Source organism: Garra rufa, chromosome 25 (assembly GCF_049309525.1).
Source record: "Garra rufa chromosome 25, GarRuf1.0, whole genome shotgun sequence".
Classification (NCBI taxonomy): domain Eukaryota; kingdom Metazoa; phylum Chordata; class Actinopteri; order Cypriniformes; family Cyprinidae; genus Garra; species Garra rufa.
Genome location: NC_133385.1, coordinates 37,820,619 through 37,839,698, shown reverse-complemented (window position 1 = coordinate 37,839,698; position 19,080 = coordinate 37,820,619). Strand labels below are relative to the sequence as shown.

Below are 19,080 nucleotides of genomic sequence, written 5' to 3'. Positions count from 1 at the left end.
TTTCCTTACACAAACACCATTTTTGTCAGTGTTTTATTGATTTATTTATTTATTTTTCTGACAGTGAACACATGAACAAAAAAATCTGCAGTTTGTAGAATATTCTGGGGTATTTTCCTATTGTGGTTTTCTTAGAGTGATCTTTGCAGGATGGATTTTCACTCCTAAAGAGAGAATTAAGAATCCTGAATTTAAAGACATTTATAGACAGGGTCTAGGACTAATGAACAGGGTTTCTAAGCTGTCCTACTTGAGAAGAAATAATATTTGTTAGTAACCAGTATCTGTGTGCCTTTATTTCAAGGAATGGGCACCTGTGCGAGCCACACTTCACCTTGACTGACTTCAATAAGTTTTTGTTTACTTACTCAATGATCACTTAATGTCTATAGTAAAATTCTGAAAAGTCCTCTTTGTGTGTGCTTAATTATTAGTAGCAGTCTGGCAGGTGTTTAATTTTAACTTAAATGAAGATTAGACACATTTTATGAACAACCAATGCAAAAATCCAGATATTTTCAGAGCAAACTTATTCAACTGTGGTTTAGAGATGGTTCAAAAATAGCTCTTCCTTGCTGGGAAAGAAGAAAAAACACTTAAACTACTTTTTTTTCTGGTTTGAGCAGGTTTAGGGTGGTTTTCCAACTTGATGAGGTTGATCTCCACAATTAGTCTTCTTCTGCCTGATCTAATGTTTCACTTGTTACTAGCATAAGTGTAAATCAAGAGCCTGAGTCAACATACCTGGCAGCATGAATGTTTGGCTTTAAGTTAGCATGACGATTTATGACTCTGAATTCCAAGTATATAAATAGACCAGCGTAGTGAAGTGTGTGTCATCCAGGAAGTCCAACTCATATTTCTCTTGAACCTTGAACTCATTGATGAATGTGATCCCCCACTTTCGAACAATTCTAGTGTTAAAAAAGTTGCATTAATGATCAGTATGGCACACACATGCACTATATTGCCAAAAGTATTGGAAAACCCCCTTCTAATGAACAGGTTTGACTAATTTCCATGAGTACAAATCTTGACGTTTAAGCTAAGCATATGATATTCTAGGGAATTGTGTGCTTCTGATTTTATAGTAACAGTTTGGAAAGGACCATTTTCTATTCTAACATGGTGATGCCTCTGTGTATAAAGCAAGGTTCAAAAAGAAATTATTGATTCAGTCAGTTCTGCATAAAGCCAAGTCTAAACAGCTAAACACATTTAAATGTGACCTTGAGCCAAAAACTCATCACCAAACACCAATGACCTGTATATACACTGGGACAAATTTGTAGTATTGGGACACCCCTTCTTTAGAATAGAAAAGGGCACTTCCAAAACTGTGGCAACAAATATGAAATTATACTTATCGCATTTAAAATTGTATTTCCATCTCTGTTGCACCAGTTTTGGAAGTGTCTAAAATGACTGTACCCATACGTACAAGTCAATGGTGTTTGGTGATGAGTTTTTAGCTCAAGGTCTGCATTTAAAGTCACACCAGAGGTGTTCAACCGGGATTATGACTTGGCTTTATGCAGACCAGTCAAGTTTTTCCACACTGACTGAATCAATCATTTCTCTATGAACACATGCCTTAGGCCTTATGCAAAAAGGCGCTGTCATGTTAGAATAGAAAAGGCTCCCATCCAAACTGTTGCTATAAAATTAGAAGCACACAAATCCCTAGAATATGCTTAAACATTGAGATTTGTACTCATGGAAATTACTGAAAGAGTGAAACCTGTTTATATAGAAGCACAATGAGGTGTTTTTAGAAAGTTTTCTATAAGTTTGTTTTAGAAGGTCTATGAAATGTTATTGCAATTAGAGATCTTTACTAGCTGGTGGGAAATGCTGAGTGTAAAATATTTCGCATACTGTTTTCTAGAGATAAAATAGTGGTACCCAGTTGTTATATTCTTAAATGTGAAGCAATGAGACAAAACAGAATTTAGAGTTCACTAGACATTGCAAGCTTATTTCAGTATAAAGGTTTTCTTAAGCCACTGTCATTTTTATTTCAGGGTATGACAGCTAACGTCCAGATCTTCCAGATCACTATTTAAAGAAACGTTAAGGAGAAAAGCCCTGCACCGTTGTGCAACAGACACTTAAGTTGGAGTGCAGGTGGAAGAGTCCAAACAGGGGTATTTGAGGCTGTAAAGAGCTGTGAGGTCTACATATTTCAGCACACACTCAGAGAACAAAAAGAACAAAAACAATCCAGGAATTTATTTACACCACATAGCATTTATCTATATGTATGTGTGTGTGTGTTTATATATAAACAGACAAATCAAGTAATGCAATTATGAAACTTGTTTAAAGAGATTTTATTTTTTAAGTGTCCACAGGGCAAAAAAAGTGCCCTTATTTGAAGAAACACGCACAAATGTTTTGAATGGTTGGAACTCAGTTTGTCTTTATCAAATGTAGGGATACAGTGGAACTCAGTTCTTTGCTAATTCAGTACATTAAACACCTTAAAACCTGATGAATCATCTGTACCACTGTTCAAAATATACAAATATTCTATACATTTTACAAATGTAAATACAACAGTTTTTGGTAGCACTGTCACAGCAGAATAATAATAATAATAATAATAATAATAATAATTCCATTTGTTGATAGGCTTCAATAATCTTAGCTAATCTTTTGTTGATTCAGAGATCTTAATGGCCTATTAGAGACCAGACATGACCTAAATTGTCATCTGACATCTGTCATGAGCTCAGTCATAATACATAATAAATAAATGTCTGGCTTAGATTTTTAACCAAATCTACATTATATCTAAATGTAACATTTTTATAGTCAAACAATCAAAGACATTGGCAGGAAAAGTAAAAATATGTAAACTTTCTTGATAAAAAGCCTTTGATAAGGCATTCCAAACAATTCAGGTTAAATGTTGATATAATTTTGATCACCTGCTTAAACTGTTGCAATGTTCTTCTGTTGCAACGTGAATTTCAGATGACCTTAGAAAAGATTTTGTTTCCGTTAATAGAAAGAGATACAAAATTATTTCTAATAATTATTTCACAGTTATCATGACCCTCTTGGAATTGACATCCATAGAATTTGAGTCATGTGACTATGATCCAAAGCATGCAAGTACTGTAAACTACCAGCAGGCGGCTCAGAAAACTCAAACAGCCTGAGCTCAGCTTCAGTAACATTCTGTGGCCTGACATCTCATGCATTATACAAATAAACTGAAGTGGTTTCTGTAGGTGGTTGAACTAGTTGAAATATGAGGTTACATTTACTTTTTACATCAGTGACCACATAAAGTATCTCACAAAAGTGAGTACACCCCTCACATTTTAGCAACAATTTTAGTACATCTTCTCAAGGGACAATACTATAGAAATGAAACTTTGAAATTATATATTTTAGAGTAGTCTATGAGGAGCTTGTGTTAATTTACCGTCCTCTGAAAATAACAAAACATACAGCCATTATTGTCAAACTAGCTGGCAACAAAAGTGAGTACACCCATAACAGCAGTATGTTGTTTAATCATATAAAGTCTATTCTTCATGTTTATGTTTTTGTCTGCTTGACAGGATCATACGAAGTTGTGTATCTTGTATTAGAGCAGTTAAAATTAGGTGCTTTAAGTACAATTCCCTCATACTGACCACTAGATGTTCAACATGGCATCTCATGGCAAATAACTCTCTGAGGATTTGAGAATTAGGATTGTTGCTCTCCACAAAGATGGCCAAGACTATTAGAGGTTCAGTAACACCCTGAAACCCAGTTACACTACAGTGGTCAGGGTCATACAGGAACAGGCCTTGCAAGGGTCGATCAACAAAGTTGAGCACTCGTTCTGTGCGTCAGGTGCAGAACCTGGCTTCAAAAAACAGACACATGAGTGCTGCCAGCATTGCTTTAAAGGTTGCAGAAGTAGAAGGTCAGCTTGTCAGCGCTCAGACCATACGCCACACACTGCAACAAGTCGGTTTGCATAGGCGTCATCCCAGAAGGAAGCCTCATCTGAAGCTGGCTCACAAGAAAGCCTGCAAACAGTTTGCTGAAGACAACCAAGAGCATGAATTACTGGAACCATGTCCTGTGGTCTGATGAAACTATAAGATAAACTTGTTTGGCTCTGATGGTGTCCAGCATGTGTGGCGATGCCCTGGTGAGGAGTACCAAGAAAATTGTGTCTTGTCTACAGTCCAGCATGGTGGTGGTAGCATCATGGTCTGGGGCTGCATGAGTGCTGCTGGTTCTGGGGAGCTGCAGTTCATTGAGGGAAACATGGTTCCATTATGTACTGTACATTCTGAAGAAGAACATGATGCCTTCCCTCCAGAAACTAGACCGAACTGCAGTTTTCCAACATGATAATGATCCCAAACACACCACCAAGATGACAACTGCCTTGCTGAGGAAGCTGAAGGTGAAGGTCATGGGGTGGCCAAGTATTTTTTCAGACCTGAACCCTATTAAGCACCTGTGGGGCATCCTCAAGCGGAAGGTGGAGAAGCATCATGTGTCTAATGTCCAGCAGCTCTGTGAGGAGTGGAAGAGGATCCCAGCAACAACCTGTGCAGCTCTGGTCCTTTCCATGCGATTAAGGCAGTGCCAGATAACAATGGTGCTAACACAAAATATTGACACTTTGGACAAGTTCACTTAGGGTGTACTCATTTTTGTTGCCAGTTATTTTGACAATAATGGCTGTATGTTGAGTAATTTTCAGAGGACAGTAAAGCTATGCTGCTATACAAGCTGCACATTGACTACTCTAAAATATATCCAAGTTTAATTTCTATAGTATTGTCCCTTGAGATGATATACTAAAATGGTTGCTGAAATGTGAGGGGTGTACTCACTTTTGTGAGATACTGTAATGTTGACAAAATTATGTAACTGACAAATAATGTTCAGGGGGAACACAAGCAAAAATACAGATTTTTGTTCAGAACTATATGGACATTGTTAAATTGTTGATTCTTCTCATCAGTGTACAAATCTATACACAATCATCTATATGGTAATATAGTGTTGGCTCATGCTGTAACATGCATAAAAATATATAAAATGAATAGATATATAGTTATTGCGAACTAATAGTTACTGTGAACTATTGTGTACATTCACAAAATAATTTATAAGGTATAAAATAAAGTTGTTGGTTTTTTTTCTTTAGAATCTCTTTTCAGTTTAAACCTCCTTTGGCCTGATACAATTAATACATGTTTTATACTGCATCTTATTAGGAAGAAATCATCAATATAAATTTAACATAATATTAAAGATATGTACAACAAGCCTACAGCACAAGACAATCCATAGCTAAATGGTGAACAAAACTAAAACATCCTTAAAACATATGCTAAAGTAATATGAAGTACATGTGAAATATTATAGGAAAAATATAAGCAGGAACTTTCTGTCTTAGAAGGTAGTTATTATTGCAAAACATCAAAAACACCATTAAACTCTAGATGTTACTGTAGAGGCTGTGATGAGTGTCGGTCGCAGTTTGTGGTTAAGAACACAGGTAAGAAAAAGGTAAATTATTTGAAGTATTTTTGGCAGTCATATCAATATTATTTATCATGAAGTACTGCCAAAAAAATAAATAAATAATGATATGACATTGTACAATTTAGCCAACTCATTGAAAAGCATAACATTTCACATTTGTTTTTACAACAGATAACAAAGAACATAATACATATTCAAACATGAATAATAATGTTTCAATGTTTAATGGTACCTTTTGCTCTCCACAATATAGTTCAGATCGGCAGCGACAAATCAGTGGTTTTAATTAGCATCATTCCTAGAAAGGAAAAAAAGAAAATGTGATGACGGCTAGGCCTGTCACAATTATTAAATAACCGTATGATTGCGGTTATTTCATCTAACCATGGTCAATTCAGACAATCGCAATTATTGCGCTACCTCAGCAACCAAAAAAAGGCAGTGCATTGATATAGGCCCTGTGCACACTAAGTTCCAGGAGTGACAACAGCATTTAAATGCGGGAGTGAAATCCCCTAAAAGTCTCAAAATTGTGATGATTGGCAGCTTGGAAACCATGGCAATGTTTCACTGTTTAATGCGTTTAGTATCTGTTATTGTGACAAAAGTAATAGTGACCAAACGCTCGCTATTTTCAACAGTTTAACCAAAGAACAGTGGATGGAGGCATTGTGTTTTGTTTATGCTTGCTCAGGCTGCTTTACAGAGTCTGTGTTGCCATGATCACTCATTACAAGCACTTTTTGCACTTGCATTTTTTCAGTAGAAGTTGCTCACAAACGTAAGAGTAATACATAATTTGGGACTAAAGCTAGGAGAAAGCTAAAACAGGCCCGATTCCCGGCCCGTGTCTGAACTATGACGTGAAAATTGCCCCAAAGCAGAAAAAAGTGAAATTTCTGTAAAAGCGGTTGTCACTAATGTTAGCTGTATTTTTCGGGAGTTAATGCGGTTGTCGAATGCAGTTGTCACTCCAGTGTTTTATTGAATTATGTGTGTACAGAACTATGTTTAAAGAGTAAAAGTTTATGTTTAAAGAGTAAAAGGTGAACTGACAACTGAATTTAGCTGCAGTGTGTATGCGGCCACAAATACTGTACAAGCACACAGCAAATTCACTGTTCACAATTCTCAAAATATTACAAGAAAAATCTAAGTATTATGGTGGGGGTTTATATGAATGTGTCTGGTTTTCAGAAACATTTCCATGTTATGTTGTCCCTAATCACAATTTAGCTATTTAATGAACAATGCACATAAAAATATATGTCAAAGCCATAAAACAGACAATTAATCACCATAATCGTCAGTGCCCTAAACCGGACAATTAATCGACATAATCGCAATTATTTCTTAGACAATTAATCGTCAGCCAGATTTCATAATCGTGACAGCCCTAATGACGGCATGATCTTGGAAAGGAAATAAAGAAATGGCATAGTGCATGAGACCAAAAGCAATGATTAAATGAATGGTGCTCTGTATTAAAATATATTAAATATTGAATAGAATGAATAATTTTTTTTTTTTTTTTTTTTTTTTTTTGAATAGGTAATACAATTCCTCAGCCTCTGCCAAAACACACAATCCAGTAATAGCTATACATTTTGTCCTAGCTCAGTATGTATGATTCTCCACTATGTCTAGGTCAGTGATCGAATCTGTGGCTCCGATCATGTGAACTTTCGTCCATTGAAAAATACAAGATGCTCTTTGGCAGATTCTCAAATCATGCTGTAATATGATCATCATATGCCAGTTTTGTCTATGCCAGCACGAGCGCTGCTGTCATCAAAGCAAAAAGGGACGTACTAAATATGGAAGCCAAAGGGCAAAGGTGTCCTTAACCTTTATGTTTATGTAAAATGAAATCCAGTATAGCAGTGAAAACAGGTGAAGTCATCAACCTATATTGATGAGTGATTAATAGAAATAACATACTTCTTCTACTGTCATTTGGTGGGCATATAATCATGTCTTAATGAACATGCCCTGATGGTCCATGTCCTTTGCACCTGTCACATCACGCTGCTAACGTTTCATTAAAATCATCACTTGATGATACATTGCTAATGATTTCACTCACTCTGATCTGATCTGCCCGATGTCTGGAAAGCAGAGGAATGAGACTGGCTTTAATTTGGAAAGCTGGCCTTCTTTTAATACAGAAGTATCAAACTAAATGTATTGTATAAAGCATGAGTTCTATTTAAATTAATATGTAACTCAATACGTGTAAGAATTTGTCTAGCAATAATATTCTAGATTGTACATTTATATTAACATAATAAAAAAACATACATTCAGATATTATATTGAGGCATTTGAAATGTATATACAAAATATAAAACAAAATGATTATTTATTTAATGTGTAATTGAAATTTATGTCACGGAATGTACACTGCCATTCAAAAGATTGGAGTCAGTAAGATTTTTAAATGTTTTTTTTTTTTTTGTTCGTGTTTTTTGTTTTTTTTAATAAGTCAAAAATGCAGATAATGTTGTCAGATATTAATGCAATTTAAAATAATGGTTTTCTATTTTAATATAGTTTAAAACATAATTTATTCCTGTGAAGCTGAATTTTCAGCATTATTACTACAGTCTTCAGTGTCACATGATTCTTCAGAAATCATTCTAATATGATGATTTATTATTAATGTTGGAAAGTGTTTTGCTGAATTATTCTTTTTTTTCTTTCTTTCTTTTTGAGTACATTTTTCAGGATCCTTTGATGAATAAAAAGTTCAAAAGGCAGCATTTATTCAAAATAGAAATCTTTTCTAACAGTATACACCATTCAAAAGTTTGATGTTAGTGACAGTAAAGACTTAAAGCGCTTTTCCACTACACAGTACCAGCTCGCCTCGGCTCGCCTCGGCTCGGCTCGACTCGACTCGGCTCTGTTTGGTTTTCCACTGTGTAAAAGTTGTACCTGTACCTCTACAATAGTACCTGGTTTGTCATAGCGACGCTGCAGGAAACTGCCGTGACGTTATCTTCTACGCGACACACACCCGCTGTCTGCACCTCCTCGTTTGAACACGGCGTATTCTTCCGAGTTGCCATAATATGTAATGGATAGGATATACTTTTATATAATCAGAATACCTCTTTGACATCAGCAGCTCTCTCCAGCTCTTCCCTGCAGCGCAGTAACTCCAGCTCCAGCTCGGCTCGCTCCTTCTGGCTGGTCTCATACATTTCCCGCAGATTTTGTAGTTCGTTATTTAGTCCATCACACTAACAGCCATAATTAAGCAAAATTTAGAGAACACTTTCCTAGGAAAACTGCAATATTTGAAAAATGTATATCAGAGTGGTTTACCTCTCGCTGCATGTTTGTGGCCTTCTCTTCTGTCTGCTTGAGTTGATCTCTCAGAGAGAGGATCTCTGAAAAACCTCCTGACCAGCTGGTGGGGGTGATAGGTTTGCCATCAAACGATATGTTCTTCTGAATACCAGCGTCCACCAGCCTGCAGTTAGAGCTCAGATAAGAGCTTTCCGTTTCTGTCTCTGTGCCACACTGCATGTGTCCTCCCTGTTCTGTCTCTTCCTGTTCTTCTTTAAGAGGGATGCAGGAACTGCCTGAACTGAACATCACAGCCAAAAAGATGCAAAAAATGACAAGTCTAAATCCAAACATTTGTGGCTTTTAGTCTAGATATTTTAGCTTTGAGGTTTTTAAATAAACCAGATTTAATAAAATGAGATTGACAGTCATATAACTTTTTGTCCAACAAACTGCTTATTGGAATGTAAATATCTATAGTTTTGCCAAGCTATGATGTAAACTTAAAACCTATTTGCTAATTATTTTGCAAAAAAAAAAAGTCTGGCCTCAACTTCCAATTTCGATAGGAAAGATATTAATACAGGAAAGAATTGTTTAAAAAATAGTTTGTTAAAATGTGCTAAATGTTACTTTCTAAAGAAAAGTGAGTAAATCAAAAAACATTAGGACTGGAATGCACTACATATGTTTGCAAAGATTTTTGCCCCAAATTTGCAGTCCGAACAGGTCAACACTAGTTCCTGAAAGTCAGAGCCAGTCTGAGTTGACAGATTTCACAAAAAAAATCATGTTTTTATTGCTTTTGTTCTTGATGTAAATGCTAATATAGTTATTGTGTAAACTTATTGTTCTTGATGTGAATGGTAGTAAAGTTATCGGTAAAGTTATAATTCTTGATGTGAATGCTACTATAGTTATTGTTATTGGTGTGAACACATAGTGATCGTTAATGTTTTTGCTCCTGATATAAATGTTAATATAGTTATTGTGTAAAGGTATTGTTCTTGATGTGAATGTTAATATATTTATCGGTAAAGTTATCCTTCATGTGAATGCTAATGTAGTTATCGGTAAAGTTACAATTCTCAATGTAATCGCAACTATAGTTATCGGTAAAGTTATTGTTCTTGATGTGAATGCTACTATAGTTATCGGTAAAATTATCATTCTTGGTGTAAACACTAATATAGTTATTGTTATTGGTATGAACACATAGTGATCGTTAATGTTCCCTTCCAGGTAACTTACGCTGCGTCGAAACGCTTTGGGAACGCCTCCAGCGTGACCACGCTCTAAATCACGTGTGTAATAAGTCCAATGGAATCACAAGACGTCACGTACGTGATGACGTCACCGACCAGGAAGCTTAAAAGCACGTACGGGGAGAGCAGCGCTAGCTTTCTGCCATTCAGCAAGCGCTCTATGTCTGTCACTCTCCCTTTCTCATGCCAGTTTGCACAAATTTTATTTAGAGAGTGATTGTCTGTCTGTGAGAAGTATGTCCTCAAAAAAGGGTGAAAATAAGCAGCAACACCACAGGCCGTGTGTTCTTCCTTGCCCGCGTTTCATTACGGGTGAGGATACACACGGTCTGTGTGTTGTTTGCATGGGAGCGGCACATGCCGCATCAGCCCTCGAGGGGACTGGTTGCGTGCACAGTGAACGCATGCCCCTGCGTGTGCTCCGCTCCCGGAAGGCTCTCTTCGAGGAGGGAGCCTTCACCAGCATTCCTCACGGGTCTGGCCCCGCTTCCGCTGAGGCGGAGCGGCGGCTGCACTCGTGGGGTTCACAAATGGATCTAACAGCGGGCTTGGAGACGGGCGAGTCCCTATCTTCAGCCTCACCTGTTAGATCCATCGCCCACTCTCTGGGAAGCCCGCTCCGCGGTTTCTTCCCCCCGAGGAGAGGGCGCGGCGCTTCTCTTATCTTCCTCCGAGGAGGTTGATATAGAGGGCGTCGATGAGGAATCACCCCCTCATTCTCCCCAGTACGAGGAGCTTATAGAGGTGGTCACTCGTGCCGTAGCCACGTCGGTAGACAGACCGAACCGCAGCGAAGCAAGCTGGATGAACGCTTCCTGCGGTCTCGGCCACCACCTCTGCGCAGGAGCCTTCCGTTTTTCCCTGACCTCCACACCGAGGTGTCGAAGTCATGGGGAAAACCATACTCCTCGCGGCTCTACAGCCCCTCCGCTGCACATTATTCTAATGTGGCGGGGCTGTCTGAGCACGGGTATACGGCGATGCCCGGGGTTGAACAGACGCTTGCGAGCTATCTGTCCCCCGAAGCGGCATCGTCGTTGAAGGCTCCAGCACTGCCCTCCAGAGCTCTAAAAACTACTTCAGCTCTGGTGGGCAAAGGGTATGTGGCGTCAGGTCAGGCTGGTGCATGTCTGCACACCATGGCGGTGTTACAGGCGTACCAAGCCGACCTGCTAAAAGAGTTGGACGAAAGCGAGGGGGCTCGGCCTGACGATATTGCCGAGCTCCGGAGGACCGCTGATCTGTCTCTCCGCGCCACCAAAGAGACCGCCCGCGCTATTGGCAGGTCGATGGCAGCAATGGTGGCTGCGGAGAGACACCTGTGGTTGACCTTGTCCAGCATCAAGGAGAAGGACAAGGTCTTCCTCATGGATGCCCCGCTCGTGTCTTCGGGCCTGTTCAGCGACGCAGTCGATTCTGTCGTCGACAGGCACCAGGAGGCACGTCGTCAAGTGGCGGCGTTCCAGCGGTTCCTCCCCCGCCGTACTCCAACTCAAGGGGCTGCTGGGTCTCAGCAGTCCCAGCCGCATACCAGCTCTTCGTACCGGGAGGCTCAAAAACAGTCTTGGCGATGCTCTAAGCCGGGTCCTTCTAAGCCCAAGATCGATCTGAGGGTCGTCTTGCAGGCTAAGAAGGGCTCGGCTAAACGGCCCTGACTGGTATGAAGGGCCATTGGGGACAGTCCTCTCTGGGGAAGAGAGGTTAACACCTCATCATACGGTGCCCGTCTCTCCTCAGTGTCCCCAGGGGGTTGTTCTGCCAACCCTGCCACCTACGGTGCTTCAGGGCGCAGCGACCCCCAGCGAGCATATTTCTCGACTACCGCCTGATATCGTAGCGGTACCGGGAAGCTTGCGACCTCCACGGAGGTCCCTTCGACAGTTGACAGGGTGCGTTTCTGCCGGTTAGCTGCTTCAGGACCCCATGTCTGCTGTCCCTCTAACACCAGAGGTCAGCCTGGGGAGGCTGATTCCCTTAGTAGACTTTCTGGCAGTGTGGAAACTTCTGCCGAACGTCTCTCAATGGGTCCTGCACACTGTAGAAAGAGGTTACCGCATTCAATTCGTTGCTCCTCCTCCCTGTTTCAGCAGAGTATTTCCCACTATCGTGGGCCCTCAGCAGGCTCTGGTTATAGAACAAGTAGTAAACACTCTTCTGGAGAAGGAGGCCATCGAGGTGGTCCCTCCTCATGAGCAAGAGTCCAGGTTCTACAGCCGGTACTTCATAGTTCCCAAGAAGGATGGGGGCCTCAGGCCCATTTTAGACCTGCGCGTTCTAAATCGCTCAGTCATGCGTCTCAAATTCAGGATGCTGACTATCAAGCAGGTGGTGTCACAGATTCAGTCCGAGGACTGGTTTGTGACAATAGACCTGAAAGATGCATACTTTCATGTCTCCATCCTTCCTCAACAGAGGAAGTTCCTGAGGTTTGCTTTCAGGGGCGAAGCATACCAATATCGGGTTCATCCTTTCGGCCTCGCACTCTCACCCTGCACTTTCACGAAGTGTGTGGATGCAGCTCTGGCTCCGTTGCGACTCCAGGGCATCCGCATACTCAACTATATCGACGACTGGCTGATTTTGGCTCAGTCTGAGCAGATGGCAGTTCAACATCGAGATGTTGTTCTGTCACACACGAAAGAGCTGGGGTTAAGACTAAACACCAAGAAAAGTGTGCTTTCTCCATCTCAGAGAACCACTTATCTGGGTGTTGTGTGGGATTCGTCCACGATGCAGGCACGTCTATCTCCTGCTCGTGTAGACTCAATCCTCACAGAGGTCGCGAGAGTGAGAGAAGGCTGGTCACTCACTGTAAAGCGGTTCCAGAAACTGCTGGGTCTGATGGCAGCTGCGTCCAACATAATTTCTTTTGGCCTGCTGTACATGAGACCCCTACAGTGGTGGCTCAAAACCAAGGGGTTCTCCCCGGGGGGTCACATTCTCCACCCCCGCCCCGGAGCTGTGGAAGTTATGGGTGTGGCCCCTGAAGGGGCACAGCTCATAGCCTCCGGTCTCTCAACCGAGGTTGTTGAGACCATCCTCCAGTCCAGAGCTCCCTCCACGAGGAAACTGTACACCATGAAGTGGAGACTCTTCACTTCCTGGTGCAGAGACCGCCGGTTTGACCCAGTTAACTGCCCAGTTGGTACAGTGCTGGAGTTCTTACAGGCCCGTCTCTATAGTTATAATTATAGTTATTATAGTTATTGTTATTGGTGTGAACACATAGTTATCGTTTCTGCTCTTTATGTAAACATTAATATGGGTTTTGTGTAAAGGTATTGTTGTTGATGTAAATGGTAACATATTTATCGGTAAAGTTATCGTTCTCAATGTGAATGCTAATGTAGTCATCGGTAAAGTTATAAATCTAAATGTGAATGCTACTATAGTTATCGGTAAAGTTACAGTTAAAGTTATCGGTCTTTGTTTAAACACTAATATAGTTATTATAGTTATCCTTATTGGTGTAGACCATGTAGTAACGTTAATGTTTTTGCTCTTAAAGTAAACGTTGATGGGCACAGACATTTTTTTTTTTCAAATTTTAGACTCATTTTAGATTTCATCCAGTTAGAGATTATAAAATATGTTTAATTTGTTGAGCCGATTTTAGAACACATTTTGTTTTTAATTATGGAATTTTTTTTTAGAAATAAATTTTAAAGCATTCATATCTCTGTTTTTATATAAATATGAATAAGCTTTTATTGTAAGTACAGTTTTTGCAAATTTCAGATGTCATAAAATGCCACACCTAGAGAAAATCAAGTATCAAGAGGTGCAGTTGCTCACCTCCTCTTCTGCAGCATCTGCAGTCTGTGATTCAGTTTTGAGTTTTCATCTTGCAGTGCATGACATTGTTCCTTCAGACTGTTACATTCATCCGTCAACAGACCCACATCACCTAATCAAGTAATGCAAGAAAATAGGAAGCGATATGCACATGAATATTAACAATAATAAAGTGTATGTTTGTACAAGATGCTTCTTAGCAACCTACACTAAATTATACATACTGTATCCTGAAATAAATGTTGCTTTTGATTAAAAATTCACTTGAAGTGAGTGTGAGTCTAAATTTATTATTGCATATTTAGTGAGAGGTAAGTTATTATGCATCCTTTGCTAACTCAATTGAATTTATCTGACTACACATTCCCAGAGCTTTAAATTATATAGCAAGTAAATAAAAATGTCAAACGCTCCCTATGCATTGCCATCTCTCAAGATTTATATTTGTGCCCAATGCATTGTACTCTTCCTCACCCCTTACTTGGCCTTTCATTGACTGGAACAATCGTAACAGTTATAACCCGTGGGATGCATGCAGTCATCCACACTCTCAAAAGCTCCAAAGTTTACTACATCTTTTCATAACACTGACAATTACCCACACCATCAGCTATTCTCCAGGAGCTCTTCCCACTGGACACCCTGTGCTGCTAACGTTTCCGAAATGCTTCAGGGCTCCACCCTTTATTAAAACTAGTGTGATTTATGGTCATCACTGCAGGACGCTAACCAGCTTTGGAAATTGAGTGAATCCATCATGCATAGATTTTAAAATGATGTCAACAAGGACATTAGTGAATGTTTCAGACATAGTCTAAATAAAAACATCAACATATCTGACAGCAAATTTACAATTAATTGAACTGATTGTGAATCTCAATCAATAAAGTCAATTTCATATTAGAACATAATATCATTATATAATATCTATTAATCCTCTATTTTGGCTTTTAAGACCAGTTTTTTATTTTTTTTTATGTAATATATGGACCATGTGGATTCCATATAAATTTCAGGTAATTATTTACCCTTTAAACTGACTGAAGGGAGAGCAGAATATTATTGCTTTAAATAATAAAATAATAATAATAATAATTTAGTACATAAAACTAGTAAAGTGGGATATAGTTTTCCATAGGTGAATATATATATATATATATATATATATATATATATATATATATATATATATATATATATATCCATAGGGACCATGTGACGTCACTGTGCTTTATCGCCGCCATTTTTGTGTCCGCGCTACCTATTTCAGTCTATGGTCACAGCAGCTACAACTACCAGAGGAAGATCAACAAAATTCCCAGAATGTTCAGAACAAGGATACAATATGCCCAGGATCTGTTATTCTGTTAGCTGTAACAACAATCATCAGAAAAAAAACCTAACTACAGTTTTATTCGATCTCAGCAGTGCTTGAAGTGGGTCGGTATGCATACAGTATAGCCTTTAGTGTACCGGTGTCATTCACGCAGGTGCTTTTCACAGCAAGGGTGTTTTTTTCGGCACAACAAGAGTAGTGGAATAGTAATTAATTATTGAATAAGATTGTGAATCAGTACATTATAACCAAAATAATGCCTTAAAATGAAAAGAAGCATTTTTTTGCGATTACATCATTTTGAACCGATCAACTCGTGAGTCCAAAGATTTAGTAAACAAGAAAGCAATCGAACAGCAAGTTCAAAACAGTGCTAATGCAGGGAATAGTGACTTACAGTACATCCAGATGCCGTAAATTATTTGTTTCAGTGTGTATTTGGCTTAAGAGCAAGATTATGTTTTAGATTATGCAGTGTTTAGTGAATTATGAAAATTAAATAATAAACGCTAAACTATTGTACTACATAGCGTTCGTCATTGCAGCGCCTGCAGTAAAGTATAAACATGTAAAAAGGTTCTCAAAAATAATCATATTTGTTTTGCTAAAACTATTTATGTACAATTACTCTAAAAATTATTTGTCATACAAAAATGGCACACAAGTTACACACAAACCATCGTCCCGAGTAAATGGTACCATTGTGAATTGTGACTGGCTGCACAAGTGGTGTAATAAACTAAACTAAAATAAACTAATAAACTAATTTGCCGAAATCTAAGCGCGGACTGTAAGGGAATTAGTGCCGTCAGCGCGAGTCCCGTTCGCTGTGAAGTAGTGACCAGGATTCTTCAAGGTCGTAAAGCCTTCATCGAGCGACTACGTTCACAATAATTTACACTTTTTGTCCTAAACATACAATCAAGTCAAATACACAGTGTGGGAAGTAGTAGTAAAAAGTAATTTCTTATTTCAATTTATTATTAAATCTCATTTAGATGCGCTGTGTCTGTTGTCATATCGGACACAAATATGGCGGCGAGCATAGCGGAAGTGACGTCTTTGGTACCCATGAATATATTAGTGGTGGGCCGTTATCGGCGTTAACGTGCTGCGTTAACGTGAAACTCTTATCGTGCGATAAAAAAATATCGCCGTTAATCTATTCTCAAATTTGGGTTGGGAGCTGGGTCTAAACTACGCAAGCTATGATGACTTTCACCTTGATAGTTTAACGCGGATGTAAACTGAAGACTATAGAATATGGTCGCGCGCTTAAGTCTCCTCCGCCAAAACACAGACGGGGTCGCGTCGTCCTCCATTCATAAAAACCGAATCTACTATAGCGAAATGCCAAGTAAATTCGTCGTTTTTTGGATTCATAAATCAAATGTTGGTCTGTCACTTAATTCAAATCGCGATATGGACTAGTGTATGTGAAAACTGAAATGCAAAAAGACCGTTTTAATATGAATCCGATATGTTCCGTTTGCCTAGCTGTATGTATGCATTGCGGAGACGAGCTTTTACTACACGCATACTGAAACACACGCTCCCGGTAATTTTTGGCATTTTCATCTCACATGAACAGATAAACTCAATCTCCCAAACTGCCGTGAGTGTCACTTTTACCGTTTCATTTGAGAAAACTAGCATCATATCATACTGTATACACAGAAACTTCACGGCAACCTGTCAAAATAAAAGTACGGTGTAACATGTAATGGGTTGGGTAGGTGTTGACGTTAAAAAAAACACAATCTAATAGGTAGAAAAAAATATTTCATTGTTAGTTAGTTAGTAAACACAAGTACATCTAATTGAACATAATTTATTTTCATCAACAAATTATCATAGAACAGCTTTATGAGCTTTATGATCCATTCTCAAAGACTTACTTTTAGTCATTATTTGGGAAGCACACATATTCTGAATGCCTTCAGCAGAATTCAAATTAGCCATTTTAATCTAGATTAATCTAGATTAATTCCAAGATTTAATCTAGATTAATCTAGATTAAAAAAATTAATCTATGCCCACCCCTATATATATATATATATATATATATATATATATATATATATATATATACACAGTCAAGCCCAAAATTATTCATACCCCTGGCAAATTCTGACTTTAAGTTACTTTTATTCAACCAGCAAGTTTTTTTTTTTTTTTTTTTTTTTTTTTTTTTGGTTGGTTGTTGTTTTTTTGTTGTTGTTGTTGTTGTTGTTGTTGTTGTTGTTGTTGTTGTTTTTTGACCGGAAATGTATCGTCACGAGCCGCAGGGTGTAATTTGGATTTGTCTGTGCATGTTTTGTTTTACATTTAAAGGTTGGTGCCCATCCACTGCCATTATATGACTGACAGACTGCACCGCTTTGAGTTAAAAATCTTCGTTTGTTTTCTGCTGAAGAAACAAAGTCACCTACATCTTGAATGCCCTGGGGGTAAGCAGATACACATCAAATTTTCATTTTTGGGCAAACTATCCCTTTAAAAGCAACTTAATTAAACAAAACGATTAAAACTAGAAACATAATTTTGACTCAAAACTTTACAGCTAGCAAAGAAATGAATACATCGACAACTCCAAAGTTACTACCTTTAAACTGTCACCCCCATTTTTTTAAAATAGGCATGAAAGTGCACTATGCAAACTTCAATTGTTGTAATTCATGAACACTTTGGAATACAGATCTAAGGTTGGTCTCTTTTTAAAGAAGACAATCAGCAGATTATTGCAGAAGTGCAGAATTTAAAAAAAAAAAAAAGTATCAACAAATTATTGAAGTTTAAATGTACTGTAAATAAAATGCACGGTACAATTTTTATTATATTTTATATAAAACACATATTTTACATAACAGGTTTTATCCTAAATTTGATATCAAATTGAAGCCTCACACCTAAATAAGTTATGTTCCAAATTTGAAGTTGATATGAAAAAAAAAATGATATCAAATTGAAGCCTCACATCTAAATAAGTTATGTTCCAAATTTGAAGTTGATATGGAAAAAAAAATGATATCAAATTGAAGCCTCACATCTAAATAAGTTATGTTCCAAATTTGAAGTTGATATGAAAAAAAAAATGAAAGTTTGTTTAGGGCGTTATACCACAAACAGCCACCGGGTGCCATCCAAATGCCAAATATATTTTTTATGTACTTTTCTGTCACAAAAGTCTAAATTTTTCTGAAAATTTTCTTTCTATCACAAAATAACGAAATATGCAATCCTGAGACTCAGACCTTTCCATTGATATGTTTTTTGTCAAGATTGTAAAAAGTTGTGATTCTAAAAGACTGTAATGCAATTTGTAATATGACACCGCTAGGAGGGAGGAGACCGCCAAACGATTTTAAAGTACCATTTCCATGGTAAGGCAATGTCCGATTTCAAAATGGTTTTCACAGTATGAATCTTGGGCTTCGAAGCTTTCCAATGATATATAATTTATGATGGTTACTAAAACATTTGATAGAGAAAAAGGACAACGGAAAAAGAGCACCAAGCGTCCCACAGGTGGGACGGTGACAGTTAAGGGGTTAAATAAGCAACATACAGCATAACATCAACACCTCCCTGCTCATCCTTGACTTAAACACATATTCCACTCTTCAGTACAATGGTAACAAACAAAAAAGACAAACGGAATAGAAATACAGTCAATTAATCTTTGTTCGTGTTGCTGTTACGTGACGTAGCGTTGTCTGGCTAGGATCGAGACGTGGGGTGATGACGTCACAGTTTCACAAAATATACAGATTCGCTGTACACTCAAAAATGCAAGATTGTCGTTTTCAGATTTATCCACTCTAGGAGCCGGTCTGAAAAAACAGCGGTTTCAAGCCTGGCTTATTTGTAAATGTG

General features: G+C 38.4%; 1 protein-coding gene across 3 annotated transcripts in view; it reads right to left on the bottom strand.

The window, feature by feature from the left end:
* Window positions 1-2,317: 2,317 nt before the first annotated feature.
* Window positions 2,318-19,080, bottom strand: part of ccdc136a (coiled-coil domain containing 136a) — a 44,495-nt gene continuing 27,732 nt past the window's right edge. For 2 of the 3 annotated variants that reach the window (XM_073832296.1, XM_073832297.1), the window contains exons 5-8: window positions 13,869-13,980; window positions 8,845-9,109; window positions 8,628-8,759; window positions 2,318-5,812 (exon numbers count right to left, since the gene is read on the bottom strand). In XM_073832296.1, coding sequence (XP_073688397.1) covers window positions 5,807-5,812; window positions 8,628-8,759; window positions 8,845-9,109; window positions 13,869-13,980 — 515 coding nt within the window. In that variant the 3' untranslated portion in view covers window positions 2,318-5,806. The remainder of the gene's footprint in view (window positions 5,813-8,627; window positions 8,760-8,844; window positions 9,110-13,868; window positions 13,981-19,080) is intronic. The other variant, XR_012342296.1, reaches the window with a different exon arrangement.